The sequence below is a fragment of the Orycteropus afer genome, unplaced genomic scaffold, assembly GCF_000298275.1.
Source record: "Orycteropus afer afer isolate SDZICR_OR568_19922 unplaced genomic scaffold, OryAfe1.0 scaffold00329, whole genome shotgun sequence".
In the NCBI taxonomy this organism is placed as follows: domain Eukaryota; kingdom Metazoa; phylum Chordata; class Mammalia; order Tubulidentata; family Orycteropodidae; genus Orycteropus; species Orycteropus afer.
Window position 1 is genome coordinate 198,367 of NW_006921916.1, and position 22,164 is coordinate 220,530.

General features: G+C 35.7%; 1 protein-coding gene across 1 annotated transcript in view; it reads right to left on the reverse strand.

Moving 5' to 3' along the window:
* RB1CC1 (RB1 inducible coiled-coil 1) overlaps positions 1-19,231 on the reverse strand; it is a 73,734-nt gene extending 54,503 nt beyond the window's left edge. Inside the window, exons 1-4 of the mRNA XM_007952203.2 lie at positions 19,161-19,231; positions 17,844-17,970; positions 17,489-17,659; positions 842-1,044 (exon numbers count right to left, since the gene is read on the reverse strand). Coding sequence (XP_007950394.1) covers positions 842-1,044; positions 17,489-17,659; positions 17,844-17,970; positions 19,161-19,231 — 572 coding nt within the window. The remainder of the gene's footprint in view (positions 1-841; positions 1,045-17,488; positions 17,660-17,843; positions 17,971-19,160) is intronic.
* Positions 19,232-22,164: the final 2,933 nt, after the last annotated feature.

Here is a 22,164-nt window from a genome sequence, read left to right on the forward strand (position 1 = left end):
CAGTTATCGTTTCCTTCCCAATATTCACAACACTGTCAAATTAAGGCCCCAAAGTCTATCAAAATACTCATGCCAAAAAATAAAGAAATCTGAACTAATAAGGTTGACCTAAATAAATAAAGGAAAAGGAAGAAGAAGGAAAAAAAAAAAAAAAACAGTAGGGAAACAAAATAAGAACTTCTCTCCAATTCAAGGTCAAAGTCAACCCCCTTATCTCCAAAACTAACAAAATAGAAAAAAATAAAAAATATGAAAGACTGACCACAAAAACTGAAAGCATATATATACAAATAAATTCATGCTAAATTACTGTTATATTTTTGCATTCATTACAACTCATTTGTTAAGTGTATTTTTTTTCAAGAACCACTGAGTGAATGTACAAAGAACTAGAAATAAAAACAAACTAGAACAAAATGGCTTTTTTGTCCCTTACCAAACCTACATGATGATGACAGCACTTAAAAGAAAACAGTGTTTTCCTTGATTGTCTATGGTTTGAGAACTTTTCTATTTCTATAGATGTGTTATTATTACATTTTTTGTTTTTGGCTTTTTCCTTTTTGGAAATTTGATAGGAGGGCAAGAAATAGACAAAGATTCTTGCTTTTGGGAATTTTAAAAGTATTTTGAGACTTTTAGATAAAAGAATGTGGGAAATAAAAAATGTGGTAAATAAATTTTATCAGAACTTTTAAATTTTAGAATCTATAAATTACTGTCATATGTAAAAACAAAAGTCAATCATAATATTTACTCTATGAGAAAGAAAATGATAATTATTAAAACTAATGATAAACTGCAAAGGTATCTTAAACATCTATTTTAATGGCAAACATACTGAGTAAGTTTTAACTTGATGTCTTCTATGGACTGCAGATAATTTGAATAAATACTTTCAAACTTGAAAAGGAGCTTTTGGTACGAATTTGAGCAGTCCTCCAAATTGGCCATGATAGCAGCCCAGCCTTGGTGTTGAAGATGTTCATCATGAACCAGACCTTCACAAAAAGAACAAAGTTTCTTCGCAACTTCGTACATCTCCTATATTTACAAAAAAAAGAAGAAAAAGTAAAAGAAGGCAATACTTTATATGCACATTTTTATGTATGTGTGCATACATTTTAAAGAAATTGTCTTAAAAGGAATTTTTCAGTTTATCTTATTGTTCACGCATCTTTTGGTGGTACAAACAGTTAATATGCTCAACTGATAACTGAAGGGTTTGAAGTTCAAGTCTATGCAAAGGTGACTTAGAAGAAAAGCTTGGCGACCTACTTCTAAATAATCAGCTGTTGAAAATTCTATGAAGTACATTTCTCATTTAACACACATAAAGTCACCATGAGCTGGAGTTGACGCTGACAGCAACTGGAAAACTCATGCACTAAAGAATTTAAACAACCACACAGCATATAAATAGTAAGATGTTTCTCAGCAAGTATCCTAAGAGACAGTCAAGAGACATAATCCCATAATATGTCATCTTTGGGAAACAGAATACTTATCTGAACCCAACATATTAAAGGAGGCAAAAACTGAAGATAAAGAGAGAAGGAAAGGAGAAGTAAAGGCTTTCTGAAGTAATGTGACATGAAGAGAAGTTGGGTAAATAAAGATGAGGAAAGAAGCATTTCTTAAAGATTAATAAGTATCTGAGAGAATGGATATAAAGATTACTTTGATTCTCAAGCTGTTGAGTGCTAGATGTTAGAAAATACTATAAAATCAGCAACAACTAGGTATTACAATAAACAGGAAGGCACAGTCATCTATATGGGGTAGAATTGTCAATGTCACTACTGCAGAATAATGTGGCTTTAAGAGATACGTGTGTCATCTCAAAAACTAGTTCAATGACTTACATAATTAGAGTTCTGAAATAATTAATAATGGAACAAATTAAAATAATTTGAAATGTATATTAGATGTGTATACATACTGGTATAATATTTATAATGTATAAAGAAAATCTACAAATTTAAGAAAAAGCCAATGCAACAGGAAAGTAAGCAAAGATTGTGAACAGGGAATTCAAAGACCACTAGAAATAAGTGTATTTCATAGTATATAATTGTAAAATAAATGTTATTATTTGTGTTTAACTTCACTAATAATTTGGGAACTACAAAATTTACAGTAAGGAATCCTATCTTCTGCTCATAAAAATGACAAAATTAAACTCAAAATTGTTGTCTTTGAGGTGGGGAAATAAATACTCTCAATGTCAATTACTAAATGAACAATTTGGAAACAACTGTGAAAATAAAACGAGTGGGCACAGTAATTCTATTTCTAGTATTTCTATCTTGTAGAAATACATGGATACACAAATTCATATATCCAACTACGGTGACTGCAGCACTATTTAATAGCACCCAGCCATCTCTTCCAACCTTGCTCCAAAAAATGAAGAAGGGATAACTTAAATACTTACCCAAAAAGCTATTCCTCAAAATTAGGATACATCAAAAATGGAGTCTGGAAAAATATACTCCAACTTCTTATCATTGAATAGGGTGGGGTAATGGAACAGAAATATTAAGTTCTTTTTTTCTCTCTATTTTTCTATTATTTTAATGTACATGCATTAAAAATTATAATTACCATTATTTCACAAAATACATCAATAAATAGAGCCCCAAAGTAAAATATTAATTTTTTTCTTTGTGGAAGCACAGTGATAAGAACAGAAAGAACCTCAGCCTCAGAGAAAAGTGGCCCGTGGCCCCTCTTCATTCTAACTGGACATTTGGCCTTGAATAAATTACATAACCTCACCTGTCCTTCTTTCCTTATGTATAAAATAAAGGAGTGGTAGTTCTTGCTGTGAGACGTTGAAGTAAAGATGTCTCTGCCAGTTTCTCTTCCCTGAAACCAACCAAATACAAGGAAAACCAGAAACAAAACTCCATCTCCAAACAACTGGGAAACACTTATACCTCCCACCCCTCAACACTGGTACATTTTACTTGCATTAATCCTGTGAAAAATATGAGAACTAGATCAAGTTGAATAAACTGAGAGAGGTACCACTATTTCAGATCTTTAACAAAACCTATGAGAACTACTGGTAAATTCTCCTTGTTTAGAAATAACCACAAAGCATGGATAGGCTGAACAGCCTCTGTCTGAAAACTAAGAGCAGCAGGAGAAAAACTGTAAAACCTATCTTTATGACATACTTTCTAATTGAGCAAAATGCCAGAAAAACCTGTTAAGTCAAGCATCTAAGTAAAGAATAAACCAAGCCTTCCTCATTCTCTCACACATACATACACCCTATCTCTTATAGAGGTCTCCCTATGAGCCAGTAGACACTGTCCTACACCCTGACCCACCCTATCTCTGCAAAGAATTCATTTAAAAATGAACAAGAAGTTAAAATGATGAACTAATACAAAATGCATACTAAATTACTGTAAAGAAAAAAACAACCCTGCAATGAGTAAGGAAACTCAAAGGCAACCCTGATCAAATGGAAATTGTGAAAAAATTATGAGTATTTTCTTATTCTAAAATAAGAAAATACTTTCCAAAAAATTTAAACAATCTGATTTTTATTCTTTGACAAAAGATCTCAAAGGAGAGATCCACTGGTTTAAAAATGGTGCCATCGAGTCAGATCCAAGTCATAGCAACCCTGCGTACAACAGAATTAAACAAACATAGCTTGGTTGTGTGCCATCTTCACAATCTTTGCTATACTTGAGCCCATCATTGCAGCCACTGTGTTTATCCATCTCATTGAGGGCCTTCCCCTTTTTCGCTGAGCCACCACTTTACCCGGAAAGATACCCTTCTCCAGGGAATGATCCCCTCTGACATCACAATTAAAATAGGTGAGACGACTCTGGTCATTCTCTCTTCTGAGAAGCATTCCAGCTGCACTTCTTCCAGGATAGATGTATTTGTTCTTGTGGCAGCCCATGGTACTTTCAGTATAATTCACCAATATAACAACTTAAAAGCATCAGCTCTTCTTCAGTCTTCCATATTCACCGTCCAACTATCACATGCATATGAGACTACTAAAAATACCACGGCTTGGGTTAGGCACACCTTAGTCTTCAATGAGACATCTTTGCTCTTCACTTAAAAGAGGTTTTTCGTAGCAGATTTGCCTAGTGCATCTGATTTCATGACTGCTGCTTCCATGGTTGTTAAGTGTGAATCCAAGGCAACATGAAATCTTTGACAATTTTTACTTTTTCTCCATTTATCGTGATGCTGCTAATTGGTCCTGTTGTGAAGATTTTTGTTTTATGTTGAGGTGCAATCCATACTGCAGATTGTAGTCTTTAATCTTCATCAGTAAGTCCTTCAAGTCATCTTCACTTTCAGCAAGCAAGGTTGTGTCATCTGCATATCACAGGTTGTTAACGAGTCTTCCTCCAATCCTGATGCTGCATTCTTCTTCACATACTCGTTTTTTGGATTATTTCCTCAGCATACAAATTAAGTAAGTATGGTGAAAGGATAAAATCCTAACGTGCTCCTTTTCTGATTTAAAGCAAAAAGTATCTGTTCTGTTCGAACGACAGCCTCTTGGTCTTTATACAGGTTCCCCATTAACACAACAAAATGTTCTAGAATTCCCATTCTTCTCAATGTTATCCATAATTTGTTATGACCCACACTGTCTAATGCTTTTGAATAGTCAATAAAAGACAAGTAAACATCCTCCTGGTAGTCTCTGCTTTCAGTCAATATCCATCAGCCATGATATTCCTTGTTCCACATTCTCTTCTGAATCCAGCCTGCATTTCTGGAAAATCCCCGTCAATATACTGCTGCACCCGTTTTTGAATTATATTCGCGAAAATTTTACTTGTGTGTGATATTACTGATATTGTTTGATAATTTCCATATTCTGTTGGATCACCTTTCTTTGGAATGGGTACAAATAAGGATTTCTTCCAGTCAGCTGGCCAAGTAGTTATCTTTTGAATTTCTTGGTATAGATGAGTAAGTACCTCCAATGTAGTATCTGTTTGTTGAAACATCTCAACAGATATTCTGCTAATTCATGGAGCCTTGTTCTTTGCCAATTCCTTCAGTGCAGCTTCAACTTCTTCCTTCAATACGATTTGTTCTTGATCATATGCCACCTCCTAAAACAGAGGAACATCGATCAATTTTTTTGGCACAGTGATTGTGTATTCCTTCTATCTTCTTTTGATGCTTCCTCCATTATTGAATATTTTGCCCACAGAATCTTTCAATATAGCAACACGAAGCTTCAACTTTTTCTTTAGTTCTTTCAGCTTGAGAAATGCCAAGTGTGTCCTTCCCTTTTGGTGTTCTAACTCCAAGTCTTCGCACATTTCCTTATAATAATTGCCTTTGTCTTATCAAGTTGCTCTTTGAAATCTTCTGTTCAGCTCTTTTACCTAACATTTCTTCCATTTCCTTTAGCTACACTCTCCATCCAAGAGCAAGTTTCAGAGTAAATTCTGACATCCATTTTACATCTTTTCTTCCTTTCCTGTACTTTTAATGATCTTTTACTTTCTTCATGTATGATGATAATGTCATCCCACAATTCGTCTACCTTCTTCATATGCTCTCCAAATTCAGGTGGGATATCATTCAAGGTCACATTTTAGCTCTCATGGACTTGTTTTAATTTTCTTCAGCTTCAATTTGAACTTGCATATGAGCACTTGATGGTCTGTTCCATAGTCAGCTCCCACCCTTGTTTTGGCTGAAGATATTGCACCATCTTCAACACCTCTTTCCACAAACGTAATTAATCTGATTCCTGTGTATTCCTTCTGGCAAGGTATACGTGTATAGCTGCCATTTATGTTGTTGCTGTTGAAAAAAGGTAGCTGCAATGAGTAAGTCATTGGTCTTGCAAAATTCTATCATGTGATCTCCAGTGTCATTTGTTTCACCAAGGCTGTATTTTCCAACTACTGGTGATTCTTCTTTGTTTTCAACCTTCAGGTTCCAATGGCCAGCAATTGATGGTCTGTTCCACGGTTGTCTCCTGGCCCGGTTTTAACTGCTCATTGAGCTTCTCCATTGCCTCTTTGCACAGATGTAGTTGATCTTATTCCTGTGTGTTCCATGTGGAAAGGTCTATGTGTACAGCTGCCATTTATGTTGTTGAAAAAACATATGGAGCAATGAATGAGTCATTGGTCTTGTAAAATTTGCACACACACACAAAAAATGATATAAGGAGATAAAAACTTTGGTAGCTCAGTTCAGGAAGTAAGTAGAAGAGCATGAAATAAATCTGTAGTCACACTAGAAGCTGAAAAGTGAAAACAGACTAAAGAAAAAGACCTTGAAAACACAGAGAAGTATAAGTCAGAGTTTTAAAAGCCACATAACACCCCCCCCACACACACACACAAGGGTTTTAAAAATAATTACAGAAAAAGGAAAATGATTCCATTTACAATACTGTCTAAGGGAATAAAATACCAAGGGATAAATTTAACCAGAGATATAAAACACTTATACAAAAAGTTTTAAAAAAACAATTCTGAAAGAAGACTTAAATAAATGGAAATTTGGTCCCTGTTCATGGATTAGAAAACTTAAAATTATTAAGATTATCAGTGCTATCCAAAGTGATCTACAGATTCAGTGCAGCCCTAATCAAAATCTTCCCAGCCTTCCTTACAGAAATGGAAAAGCCAATTCTCAACTTAGTAAGAGATGTCATAAGGCCCTAAGCAACTAATGCAATGCTAAGTGAGCAAAGTAGGAGGGCTCACACTTCCTGATTTTCAAACATATTATATAACTAGAATAATAATAACAATAACAACAACAACAGCCTGGTAATGGTGTGAAAATAGACACACAGATGAATGGAACAGAAGTGAGAAACCAGAAATAAATTTACACATCTATGTTCAACTTTTTTTGACAAGGGTGCTGGGTCCATTCAGTGGGGGAAAGAAGAGCAACAAGAATGGTGCTAGGAAAATTGGATTTCCACAAGCAGAAAAATGAAATAAAATTCTGCCGCACACCATACAAGAAAACAAATTCAAAATTGGTGCAATACCTAAATGTGAAAAGTAAAATTATAAAATTCTTAGAAGAAACTGGAGGGGCAACACCATCAGGCTCAGCATTTAGCAATGGATTATCTAATATAACAACAAATACACAAACAGCAAAAGACAAAAAATTAAATAAATACAACCTTATTAAAATTTAAAATTTTGCTCACTAATACACTTTACCAAAAAAGTGAAAAACAAGCTGTCACCTGGGGAAGTATCTCCAGAAACCTGTATCTGACAAGAATCTAACAACCAAAATACATATAAAATTTCCATAACTTAATAACAAAACCACACACAACTCAATCATATAATTGGCAAAGGATTTAATAGCTATTTCAATAAAAAGGACATTGAAATGACTACCAAAGCACAAGAAAGATGCTCATCATTATTAGTCACCAAAGAAATACAAATGAAAACCACAATGAGATACCCTTTTACTCCCAACAGGATGGCTAAGATTTAAAAAAAAAAAAAAAAAATAGTGGATGATGTAGGGAAACTGGAACACTTATCCACCGCTGCAAGGAATGTAAAATATCAGCAGGGTCATTCATGGTGGATAGGTTTCATCAGGGCTTCCAGACTAGAAAGACTAGAAAACAGGCACGGCTAAGTCCACTCCTGGGAAAAAACTGGCCAATGAAAACTTTATGAATAGCTAGGAAACACTGTCTGATAAAAGTGCAGAAAGATGAGACCCTCAGGTTAGAAGGCACTCAAAATAGATGGATTGACACAGTAACTACAGTGATAGGCTGAAGCATGGCAGTGATTCTGAATATGACGCAGGACTGGGCAGTGTTTCACTCTGTACTGCACAGGGTCACTATGAGTTGAAACCAACTTGATGGCACCTAACAACATATGACCCAATGATTCCACTACTAAGTATATAGCCCAAAGACTTGAAAGCTGAGACTCAAACAGATTTTTATACTAATGTTCTCTGCAGTACTATTCATAATAGTCAAAAGTTGAAAGTAACCTCATCAATGGGGAATGGATAAATAAAATGTGATACATATGTACAATGGAATACTACTCAGTAGGAGAAATGAAATCTTGACATGTTACAATACAGATAGAGCTTGAGCATATTAGGCAGAGTGAAATAAGTCAATCACAAAAGGGTAAATACTGTATAAACTCATTTATAGGCAAATGTATAGAGATTTGTAGTTACAAGGTGTGGCAGGGGCAGCAAGTGGGAGTTTATTGCTTATGGAGTACTGAGTTTATGTGATGAAGAATCTCATTGATTAAGGGTAAAATTAAGGCAATTAAGGAAACTGTTGTCAGTAAGTTGTACATCTGTAAAAGAATGAATTGGCCAAAACTATGACAAGTCTATTTATAACAATGACTAAAAAAGAGTAGATACTGAGGCTGATACTGTGTAACCAAACACCTCATGGGATTTGATACACTGGTTTGGAGATTTAGGATCATAGTTTCATGGGATACCTAGCTAAATGGGCCAAAATTGTGTTTAGTATGTTAGGTGTGTGTTCTGCAGTGTATACTCTCAACAACAAATATAAAATCCAACCCTGAAAAAAAAAAAAAAACAGCCCTGGAAAGAGAGAAAATGAGTGTTGTCCTCAAAGACCAGCAAATGTGCTAAAAATATTTTGAGTACTTGAATCTCATTTTTTCAGAAATCTAACATATATAAATCAGTACTAGATTACAACCTAGTAAAATAAACAGTTCAAATATAATTAGTCCTAGGGCAAAAAATAAATAAATCTATATAAGAAAGAAGAGAGGAGAAAATCAAGTTAGCTTCAGACATGCACCTCATGTATTTAGATGCTAGACATTACTAGAACGATACTTATATCAACAAAGATGCATAAAATGATGACACAGTATTTTGTATGTAACCAACTATATATAATAATCATATATAATATATAAACAATATTTTGTATGTCATCTTTCAAAAACATGAGCCCACAAATATTTGTAACTTTCAGTAACACAAATAATATAGGTTCCATGCTCCTTTCTTGAAGAAACTATTAAGGAACAAACTTCATCGAATTAAGAAATAAATTTAGATAAAACATAACAAATTTAGGTAAAAACATCAGAGTGAGCACTGGGTCCATTTTTGGATGGAGTCTAAAAGCACTATGGACAAGAAGAGAATATAAATATTTTAAACTATCACAATATAGAAATGATGTACACTCTGTAGAAGTTTCAAAGTAAAAGAGGGAGACGTATCAAACATCATCTAAATATACTAAATTTCTTCACACTATAGTAGTCAAATTATTTTTGAAGGTAGAAAAATCCACAAATAGCAGTATATGCACAACTAAAGGTGTGAACTGTTACAACTAACATGAATAAACTAGACAGTGAAGGAGAGGAAAGGAAGATGGAGAGGTGGAAATAGAATATCATTGCTGAGAATAGGAACAGATACTCTACAAAGGAAAAAACATTAAGCTGTAATTGTCAAGGTAACCATTAGAAGAACAGGGAAGAGGGGTTTGCTAGATAGGTAAGAGACAAGTACTGATATGCGTGAAGGAAAAGGCAATATACGAAAGCAAGTGACCAACACTGTAACACAAAAGAAAAGGAAGATACAGAGAGGTGCACGAGAGACACAGACAACAAAGATAAACACTTTCATATATGAAATACTGCATTAACAGTAATAACAAACATTAATCTATGGGTAAGTATATAGGGTAGATATATAGGTAGACAGGCTGAATGATCAGACAAGTCTATGCAATGGAAATATACTCACCACCATATATAAAGCTGGCAGACAGTATTCCTACATATGTATTTCCATGTGCTGTAAGAATGTCCACATATAAATAGGACTAAAAAGGGCAAAGTTATGGTAACTTCTTAGCCACCATGACTGAGGGAGTGAACTGTTGGACCTGCGGCCTCAGGACCATGGATGGTCACAGGGGACATCAAGCTCAATTGGCATAACACACTACACAAAAACATTGTTCTACATCCTACTCTGGTGAGTAGCGACTGGGATCTTAACAGCCTGCAAGTGGCCATCTAGAGGCAAGTTGTTCTCTCCTCATCTGGAACAAAGAATGAAGAAAACACAAGACACATGGAAAAAATTAGTCCAAAGGACTAATGGACCATGCAAACCTCAGCCTATATGACCATGAGACTAGAAGAACTAGATGGTGCCCAGCTACCACTGTCAACCAGTCAGACAGGGATCAGTACAAGAGATCCTGGATAGAGTGGAGAACAATGTGGAACAAAACTCAAAATCATAAAAAAAGATCAGTCTTACTGGTCTGATAGAGCCTTGTGAAACTCCCAAAACTACGTCCCCTAGTCACCCTTCAGGCATAGAACTGAACTCACTCCTGTGGCTTCCAGCCAAACAATAGACAGGCGTATAAAGTGAACATTTACACCAGGTAGGCACACTCCTTAGAAAAATCAATCACGGGAGATCAGAAGGGCACTATTTGTATATGGAGAAAACTCAGAGGGCAGGAATGCATAGGAAAAGATACAGGGAAAAGGTAATTTTACAAGGAGGAAGTGGAAAAAGAGTTGTTACATTATGAGGATTACCATTAATGTCATTAAACAAAATGTGTATGAACTGCTGTATGGAAAATGAATTTGCTCTGTAAGTTATTGCCCAAATCACAATAAAAAGAAGAGGAAAAGCAGTTTAGAAGAACAGTTTACTACCTACTGATATATATAGAATACTAAATTGATTGGTTCTCATTAATACAAACATGACTTCAGCATTTCACTTGGTCTGAAAGCTGTTTATACTTTTATTTTTGGTCAAATCTATATTTCTTTCCTTCTAGGATTATTAGAAAAAGATGCTGAATTTTAACAAGCCTCTTTTGGAATTTACTAAAAATATTCTATAGTTGTTATGCTTTAAGGTGTTGGATACTGATGAAAGTAATTTTATCATTACATTTCTGAACATTAATCCATCCGTGCACTCCTAGAATAAACCCTCTTTGCCCATAACATTGCCTTGATAATCATCTGCTAAAAACATGTAAGTTGGTAATTAATTTAACTGTTTTTATTTCATAATCATATGTAAAGAGTTTATTCATCTTTAAGACAAAAAACTAAAAACCAAACTCACTGCCATCAAGTTGATGCTGACTCACAGTGACCTCCTTTGGGTTTCTGAGGCGGTAAATCTTTACAGAAGTAGATTGCCCAGTCTTCCTTCCGAGGGGTGGCTGGTGAGTTTGAACTGCCAACCTTCTGGTTAGCAGTCAAATGCGTTAGGCACTATGCCACCAGAGCTATTTTATCTTTATGATATAAGGTATTAAATCTAATTCACTAGAATTTACATAAGAGATGTATTAAAATCTCCCATTACATTTTATTAAGTTGAACCAAAATTAATGATTTATTATTATTTAGTCTGGGATAATTGGCAAATACAGGTTTGACTTTTATCAAAAATGTAAAAGCTTTTATCATTACATTACTTTTAACTTTGTTCTGTTTAATGCTTTAACATTAAATTCTACTTTGTCTATCAGTTTGCATTTACCTATTAAATCTGTGCATCCCTTTCTTTTCACACTTTAGCAACCTGTTTTAGAAGTATTTATGAATGCTGCAGTAATTTATTTTTTTCCTATCTCACAAATGTATCTTTTAATTAGAGAAAAGCTAGTTGAATAAAGAGTAACCACTGATACATTAGACTGTATTAATCTCTTATTTTACATTTACCATTTGTTTTACTATATATATTATTTATTGAGTTTATTCATGCAACGATAATTCTTCCTTAGTTGTTCTTTGCTGATCTTTATAAACTTCCAAGAATATTAATTAGACTTTTGTAGAATAAAGGACCCTGTTTTACCCCAAGTAAGGTGGAATTTGTCTTTGGCTTCTAAGAAATACCTTTGTATGAGATTTCCAGATCACACCTGAGAATTTGTGCTGGCAGGTGGACCTGTCCAGACAAGACTCCTCTTGTTGTTATTAGGTGGCATCAAGTTGGTTCTAATTCATAGTGCCCCTATGTATAACAGATTCTATAGTGACCTTATGTATATAAATTTATGAATAATACTGCCTAGTCTTGCACATCTTCACAATCGTTACTATGCTCAAGTTCATTATTGCAGCTACTGTGTCAATCCATCTCACTGACGATTTTTCTCTACTTTACCAAACATCATGTCCTCTAGGACTGGTCCCTCCTGACAACATGTCTAAAGTATGTGAGGCAAAGTCTCATCATCCTCACTTCCAAGGAGCATTTTGGCTATACTTCTTAAAACTCACCTAAGAGGCCATATTAAATTAGCCAAAGGTGGCATGATTTAGACTACTATGCAGGACTGGCTGATAAAAAGCCTTGAATAGTAAGGCTCAGTGAGATTCCTGGTTTATGAGAACATGCTCTCTTGGGAGGTCAGTTCTAACTATGGTTCTAACTCATAGTGCCCCTATGTATAACAGATTCTATAGTGACCTTATGTATACAAATTTATGAACAATACTGCCTAGTCTTGCACATCTTCACAATCGTTGGTATATGGAACTTCCATGCTGGGAACCATCCCAGACCTTGTCCTATCCATCTCCTTGTTTGTACCCTTTCGCCTCTGTGAATTCTGAGTGCCATTCCACTGAATGGTGGTTGGAACCAACAGGTCAGAAAGTAAGGTTACTGTGTGAACTCTCCAGCTTGAAACTGGCATCCTGAAGACGTAGTGGGGAAAAAAGCCTTAGTTTGTGGTCAGGAAATCAGAAGGCTGGGGTATTGTGTGGACTCCCAAAACTTATGACTAGCATCTGCCTAATGCTAGTCTGAATGATGGTGTCCTTAACCCATGAGTGCTTACCAAACTCTGGATGGTTATTGTCAGAGAGAGACAGTGCCACGTGGGTGGCTGGCAATGAGGATGGAGAAGTGGGAATATAAAGACTGAATCAATCTCTACATTTTTGGGGCTGGATTCATGCAGATCCTTACTGTGCAGTCTTCAAATGTTTCTATTTCCCCTAATAAGATCTCAAGGAGCTCTGGTAGCATAGTGCCTAAGGCACTTGACTGCTAACCAGAAGGCTGGCGGTTCAAACCCACCAGCCACTCCTTGGAAGGAAGGCTGGGAAATCGACTTCCGTAGTGATACCACCACAGAAACCCAAGGCGAGGTCACTATGAGTCAGGTCCAACTCAACAGTACATAACAACAACATGATACCAAACTTTTTGCTAAGTCTCTTTTGACCCTTGCCAAAATGAAACTTAAAGAATGTTTTTACTTGTTACCCTATACTCTAGGATAGTTTATTTCTTATAATTCTAGATTAGTTCTAGGTTTACACCTTTTGTATCCCAAGAAACTTTTTTACCAGTATCATGGACAGCAACTAACATCAATAACAACATCCTATCGTTATCTACATCCACATTATTAATATTGTGTGCCCTGTTGACACATCTTTGAGCACTTCCTTACTTTTTGGCACATGATGATTTCAAAGCTTACCTTTATTTTACTTGACCACGTTGAGAAACCAGTCATTTCTGAAAGAAAGCCTCTGTTCTAACAAAAAATCATTTTTAGGATGTTCTCCATTTTTCTTTATTTCCTGCACCTGAATCTCAACACAGTGATTCAGTATCTCAACAGCAATGATCATCTTTTTCATTTCATTTATTTAATTTTTAGATCTTTTTTAAATCATGAACTAATAGGAATATGATGCTAGATCATATTTAATGATCACTGCTATACAGAAATGTATTCTTTTCTCTATATAATACTTGCTTGACCTTTAATTAATGCTTTGTTTATTTGAGTTTTCTATTTTTTTTCTTATTCTGCAGCCTAACAATTTACTAGTTTACTTGTACATGGATATTTTACTCTTGTAATAGTGGCTCAGTGCCTAAGACATTTGACTGCTAACCAGAATGCAGGTGGTTCAAACCCACCAGCCACTCCTTGGAAGGAAGATGGGGCAATCTACTTCTGTAGAGATACCGCCTCAGAAACCCAAGGAGGGATTGCTATGAGTCGGATCTGACTCAACAGCAGTGGGTTTGGTTTTGGTTTTAAAGGACTTAAATAAATTTGGTTTACAGAATGCGTTTTTAGAAATAAGTTTGTCCTCTCAAAAGCATTTTTGGATTTTCTAATACTTAAACATGTTACAGACAGATGAGATGATTCTCTTTTGATACTGCATCCTATGTGAAAACTAGTACAGTTTCACAATGTGCATACTTTTGAAGTACACAATTAAATTTACCCAGAGAACTTTGGTTAGCTTTGCTCCTGGGAGGTAACCTCTAAACCCCTGGAATCTCCTGAGTGACTGAGATGTTTGTTATGTTATCAAGATGACTTTTATCGGGGGCTGACCATGCCAGAAATAGCTAGGGACTCAGTGGAAGTTGGAGGCCAAATTCAACCATATGGGCAATGATTCAATCAATCATCTCTATGAAATGAAACAAATAAATAAACAAACTCTGGAGAAATAAAATAAATAAATAAAAACTCACAGCAAATCATGTGCAAGTGAGCTTCCTGGTTGGTGACATCCATACACCAGAGGATGATCCCTTGGGGCACAGAAGCTTCATACTGGGGGCTCCCCAAATTTTATCCTATGTATCTCTTCATTGGTATCCTTTTTACTATAATAAAAGTGTAATCATAAGTATAGTACTTTCCTAAACTTTGTTGAATCATTCTAATGAAGTATCAAACCTGAGGGAGTAACAGGAAGGCCCAAATTTGTAGCCAGCATATCAGCTTCAGTGAGGGTGGCCCTGGAAACCACACTTATGGCCCACATCTGAAATCGTGAACAGATTTGGCAGTCTAAAGGACTGTGCTCTTTAATTTGTGAGATCTAACCTAATTAGGATCAGAATTAGAAGAATCACATTTGCAGTTGGTGTTAGTAAAGATTTCAGAGCTGATGTATGTTAGAGAAGACATACACAGTCACACAGATAACCTTTAATACTATGTTAAAATAAACTCTTAACCAAAGCAAATGTTAATAATTAACAATAATAAAAATTTTATACATCTGCATATTTTATGTAAGATAAATATTGCTATTTTATTGATTTAAAAACATGTCTGTTTCTATCATGTCAGAAAGCTGTGTAGCATTCTTAACTACAAGAATGCTGTGATATGCTTTACATTACAGAGAAAATGTTTATCAACTATGTTTTGTTCAAGCATGAGTTCAGAGTCAGCCATATGTTCAATGTTAATAAATCAACAATACGGCAGATCTAGAAAATGTTGGAGGAAATGTGCACAATTCTACGTGAGCTCACCCCAGAACATGCTAAAGTAATATCTCTAGCACATGATGTAGCTATGGAAAAAATTTATGGATTCATGAGATGACTCCTAATTAAAACACGTCAACATAGTAAGAAAACACTGTTGTGAGGATGAAAGCCAAAAAATTTATGATCACATTACTAAGGGTCAGAAAGTCCCAGAAATACACATTGAATAAGGTGCCTTTAAAAGAAACACATATAAAATAAAGCTATGTACTGGTTGGTTGATGAAAATGCTATGACCAAAGGAACCTAATCGTGTATTTCCTCAAGGAGCAATGGCTCAATATTCTCTAGTTCCGTGTTCGTGGTGACATAATTACCGTAACTGACCACAATTACCTGCATCACACCAACTAAGAAAGAAGTTGGGCAAATCCCATAAATCTTTATACATACAAAATGATTAACAATGTATAAGCCTGTATTTTAAAAGCTACACATATTAAAAAAAATATTTTACAAGTCCGCAATTTCCCACATATTTTGTATATGTCCTATGTAATCTGGACTACTATGCTATGTAGATTTGAATGCTTTTAGAAGCCATCGCTGTTAGTTCCCATTTAGCTAATGAATGAGCTCTCCTGGTGCAGTGCTTAAGGTATATGGCTGCTAACCAAAAGGTTGGTGGTTTGAACCAACCAAGGGCACTGTAAGAGAAAGATGATGCAGTCTGCTTCCATAAAGATTTACAGCCTTGGAAACCCTATGGGGCAGTTCTACTTTGTCCTCTAGGGTCTCTATGACTTGGAATTGACTTAGTGGCAGTGGGTTTGGTTTGAGTGAGCTAATGTTTACACTGGACCAATAAGCAACATCATGATAAACACAGAAAAGATTAAAGTTGTCAAGGACTTCATTTTATTTTGATCCACAATCAATGCCCACGAAGCAGAAGTCAAGAAATCAAACAACATATATCATGGGGCAAATGTGCTGCAAAATGACCTCCTTTTAAAGTTGAAAAAGTAGAGATTTCACTCTGAGGACTAAGGTGCGCCTGATCCAAACCACAATCTTAATCGCTTTATATGGATAGAAAAGCTGGACAATGAATAAAAAATTGATGAATTTGAATTGTGGTATTTGTGAAGAATATTGAATATACTATGGACTTCCAGAAGAATGACCAAATTTGTCTAGGAAGAAAACAGTCAGAATGCTACTCAGAAGACTGGATGGCTAGATTTTGTGTCAGGTACTTTGGACATCACAATACATGATAAGGAGGGATCAGTCCCTGGTGAAGGAATCATGCTTGGTAAATAAAGTACAAAGTCAGCAAAAAAGAGGAAGATCCTTAAGGAGATGGACTGACACAGTGGTTGCAGCAATGGACTCAAACATAACATCAATTATGAGAATGGCACAGGACCAGGCAGTATTTCTTTCTGTTGTACATGAGGTCGCTATGACTCAGAACTGACTCAAAAACCCTAACAATAACAATGAGCTGGGTTTGTGATCAACTATGAACTGAAAGGTTGGTTGTTGAAACCCACATGGTAGCAATGCAGAAAATGGTTCCAGTAATCTGTGCCCATGAAGATTACAGTCAGGGAAACCATAACGAGTTCAGTTTTACTTTGTAACAAGTAAAGTTGCCATGAATCAGAATTGACTCGATGGCAATGGGTAAATGAGCTATGAGTTCATTAAAACATGTTCATGTTTATGTACAAGATGTAATTTTTAAAAATTTTTCCAACCATCCATCAGTTTGTCATGTTGTCATAGCATGTTGCTGTAATGCCAGAAGTGATGCCACCAGTATTTCAAATAATAGCAAGTCAACCATCTTGGATAGATTTCAGCAGAGCTTCCAGATTCAGACAGACTACGCAAAAAGACCTAATGATCTACTTTTAAAAAAATAACCAATGAAAACCCAATGGATCACAACAGAATACTGTTGATGAACTCAAATGTGCCAATATCCATGGGGATGGTGCATGACTAGGCAGTATTTCACTCTGTTGTATGTGGGGTTGCCATGAATTGGAGCCAACTTCATAACTAACAACATTTTAAATTTTAAGCTATATTAGATATAAAAGATTAATTATACTGTAGTTTTTAAAAATAATTGCTTATATCTTACCACTGCAAGTTGTGTCCTTGAAGCTACAGTGTGAAAAACTGCAGGCATCATAAGAGACTCTTCAACTTTTATTTCCATGTCATTTTCTGTTGAAAACGTAGTTTTAGGAATAGCTGGTGGACGATCACTTAAGATCATTTCTTTATTAAAAAGAAAAATTGGGTTTGTGTCCTATATTAAAGACAAAACAATGTATAAAATATTGAAATAAGTATGATCTGACAGTTCTACAAATATTCAAAATTAAAATAAAACATTTCATATTACCCTCATACATGACAGTAGGTACACCTTAAGTTTCCACCTCCCTATTTAGTGTAGCACCCTTCTACAAAAGGGTCTTAAAGACACCTACCGTCCCAGCGCTATAGGTACACACTCTTCGATCTGCAGCCATGCATTCTCCTCCATTGACCACCAGCACCTGGTGCTGAATAGCAATCTTGTATTTACTCTGAATAGCATGCTTAAGGTCTGCCACACTTGAGAGGGGGGGAAAAAAATCAGTTATTACATTTGCCCCAGTGACAAACATTTTTAGGTTAAAGACTTGAACTCTTAAGTGCAAATTATTAAAACTCCCCTCAAAACAGAGGGAAAATGTAAGCTTCTTGTCTCATGAATTGGATTCCATGATCAATTTATCTTGGATAACTACAGCATCTATGTGCCACACCTAAAAATCATGTCTATGAAATAAAGGCAGCACACAATTATTTCTGTGCTTTAAATACAATACAGCAAAGGAATATGCTCAAATTAGCATCAGTATGTTAAAATTCTCAGAACAAGCTACACTAAAGACAAACTAGATGAAAATTCCTTTCTTCTCCCAGCTTTCAAAAAACTCCATCAGAGTTAGAACTATATTTAATGAAAACTAGTCTTTGAAGAAAGACATTCCATATTTAAAACTAAGACAAAAGCAGTTTACAAACAATATTTACTACATCTATTTCCTTCCCATTTCCAAGGTCTGAGAGCTTTTCATACTTTCCTTAAACACAGGAAGGAATTCATCATCAAAGTGAAAATTTGAAACCTCTGCAAAGTTGGAGTCCTACTAGTGTGGATTAAAAAAAAAAAAAAAAGTAAACCTATTTTATTCTCTCGTTTTTAACAAAACAAACCCTATTTACTTTATTCATATGAAAGAATAAAAACACAAAACAGCACTTATCAAGAAACGAGGACAGAATCTACAGAATGGAAGAAAATACTTGGGATCTGAAAGTGTTCAATACCCAATAATACATAAAGAACTATAACTCAACAACAACAAATTTTAAAATGGGTAAAGGACTTGACTAGACATTTCTCCAAAGATATACAAATGTCCAATAATAGAAATGAGGTTTAGGAATGTACTTACAATGATAATTTTATTTAAAATCAATTTTTCTGTTGTTTTCTGTGGGTCTCACCGGTTTGTTTATCATAGATAATATGTTTATGCAAACAGAGAAAACTACTAGTGGAAAAAGCCAACTTCAGCATTTCAGAGAAAGGTGGCAACTGTATATATAATGCATTGAGATAAATAATTTAAGAATTGGCATGCAGTTACATTTCCTTAATAATGAATTAGTTTTCTCAAAATCAATTACATCTTTTGAAACTTTTTACATGCATACAAAATGCAAAATTAAAGAGAATATATGACATAACTCACGTTTGAACTGTAAGTTCAGTGTCAAATGTTAGGGTAGTTCCAGTATTGACCAGAAATACATATAACTTCATGATGATTTTTCTGAATCCTATGAATTTGTATCTCACACTCTGGTAAAGTTACTAAAACAGAAGAAAATTGATAAACTTTACAAACACAACAACAAACACTTTCATCATAAGAAAATGTAATCTCACTCTATGGCTAAATGTAGAATTTAGTAAACTGTAGCTATGAAAAAAAATAACACAAAGAGAAAAGCATAACTGAGGTCAGTGATTAGAACAAAAGGTGGTATGTTTATGTATACAATTCACTCTGTTCTCATGTTATCCCTCTACATTAGTAATAAAATGTTTGGTCAAACATGTTTCTAATCTCAAAAGTTATTCTCCTACTTCTGTCTATTCTGTGCCACCAAACTGATTCTGACTTACAGTGATCCCATGTGACAAAAAACTGCCTCATATAGTTTTCTTGGCTGTAATCTTTACAGAACAGATTGCCAGTTCTTTTTTTCCTGCAGAACCATAGGGGAATTTGAACCACTGACCTTTTGGTTAGCAGACCAGCATTTAAGCACTGCACAAAGAAGCCGCCTTAAAATTTAATTTGTTGTTGTTAGGTGCCGTCTCTTCCAACCTCACATATATCAGAACAAAACACTGCCCACTCTGTGCCATCCTTACAACCGTTGCTGTGATTGAGCCCTCTGTTACCACACTGAGTCAATTCATCTCACTGAGGGTCTTCTCGATTTTTGTTGACCTTTTACCAAAGGAGCTCTAGGGGAACAATACCTAAGGCATCTGACTCCTAACCAGAAGGCTGGCAGTTCAAAACCACTAGCCACTCCACGGAAGGAAGATAGGGCAATCGACTCCTGTAAAAATTGACTGCCTGGGAAACCCAATGGGGGTTGCAATGAGTCAGAATCAACTCAATAGCAGTGAATTTGGTTTGGTTATTTTATCAAGAATATCCTTGTCCAAGAATGGGTCCTTCCTGATAACATGACCAAACTATGTGAGGTGCTCTCTATCCTTCTTCTAAGAAACATTTTGGGTATACTTCCTCCAAGACAGATTTGGTCTTTCTTCCGGCATATTCAATATTTATCACTGACACCACAGTCAAAAGCGTAAATTCTTCTTCAGTCTTCCTTATTCATTGGCCAGCTTTCACGTACATATGAGCTGACTGGAAAGACCATGGTTTGGGTCTGGCATAACTACCTTCGTCCTCAAAGTGACATCTTTAAGGATGTCTTTTGCAACAGATGTCCCCAATGAGTATGTTGTTTGATTTCTTTAAGGTAGAGTAAGATTATCAGGGATGAAGAAGCAAGTAAATAGTTTTAAAATTAAAATAACATTTCCAAAAACATTTTTGTAAAGTATGCATTCGACCAACAACTGTTTCATAAAGTTGAATAAATAATAACTTACCATCAACCAATGTGAAAGGAACTATCAATTTTCTTCTAAAATGCAGATTAAAACTGGCTTGTGTTTGCTTTGCTTGATATTAGCAACAGAATGGCCTTCCTGGTTAAACTCAGTAAACTGGAAAAGAAAGATTTCCAGTATTTGAAAACAATTAAATATGTAACAACACCATATGATTATTTGCTATTTTTTGTTTCAAAATTCCCTGCTTTACTAGGACTCATCTTCTTAACTACACATTCTCTGAAACCACAATCATATAGCTTCAACACAAACCAATTTATTTAGCTGCATCAAACAACAGTCATCACTAAACTCCTTATAAATGTCAATCCCTAAAGCCATTCTTCAATCCAGAAATGGAGTTGAATTTCCTGGGGTTGATCTTGGCCCCATTACTTTTAATAATATGCTCTTGGGCAAGTTACCTTTTTCAGTTTCCTATTTAATAAAAAAAGAATAAAAATGGTACTTGTGGCAACAGACAATAACAGTCTCTGTTACCTTGGGCTCCTGGTGTCCATACTACAATATAATCCCATGCCCTCTGTGGAGTGTGGGAAGGACTTATGATTGTGTCTAATAATATATGAAAAAAGTGATAGGATGCCAATTCCATGATTATGTTACTGAAGATTAAAACTTCTTCCCTGGAGTACCCCGGGAAGATGGCGGACAAGATAGAAGGACTGCACAGACCCTCTTCCACAAAGAAAAGGGAAACCAATTGACATAGACACAGAAGTTAATCTTGGACCCCTGAGCCTTGAAGAGAAGGATACAGAAGTAGACTAAACCCCAACTAGCAAAAGAATTTGTGTGAAAATACCAAAAAAGGAGATATACAGAGCTGCGGTCTGGCAGGGACCTGAGCGCCCCTGACGGCACAAACGACTTGGACATTCCCGAGTGGCGGTAGGACTTAAGAATTAACCCAAAAATCCCCTGCTAGCCAACGCCCGTGCAGAGGACTGTGTACAGTGGCTAGGGAAAAACTGGGGAAGGTGAAGAGAAAGGTGGGCTGAGTGATAGACTTTTGCTGGTGCGGAGGACGCTGCCATGTTGTACATTTAAAAAAAAGCGGCTTGGCTATTTTGGATATTTAAAGAGACAGCGCTCTCGCAGAATCCAGTGGTCGTAAGACTTAAGAATTAACCTAAAAAACCCCTGCTTGCCAGGGTCTGCGCGAAGAACTGTGTACAGTGGCTAGGGAACAAACAGGGAAAGTGAAGAGAAAGGTGGGCTGAGTGGTAGACTTTTGCCGGTCCGGAAGGAGCTGCCATGTTGTACGTTTAAAAAAAAAGCAGCTTAACTATTTTGGATGTTTAAAGAGACAGCGCTCTCGCAGAATCTGGTGGTTGTAAGACTTAAGAATTAACCTAAAAATCCGCTGCTAGGCAGGGTCCGTGTGGAGGACTGTGTACAGTGGCTAGGAAACAAATGGGGAAGGTAAAGAGAAAGGTGGGCTGAGTGGTAGACTTCTGCCGGTCCGGAGGAAGCTGCCATGTTGTACATTTAAGCGGCTTGACTATCTTGGATAATTAAAGAGATAGTGC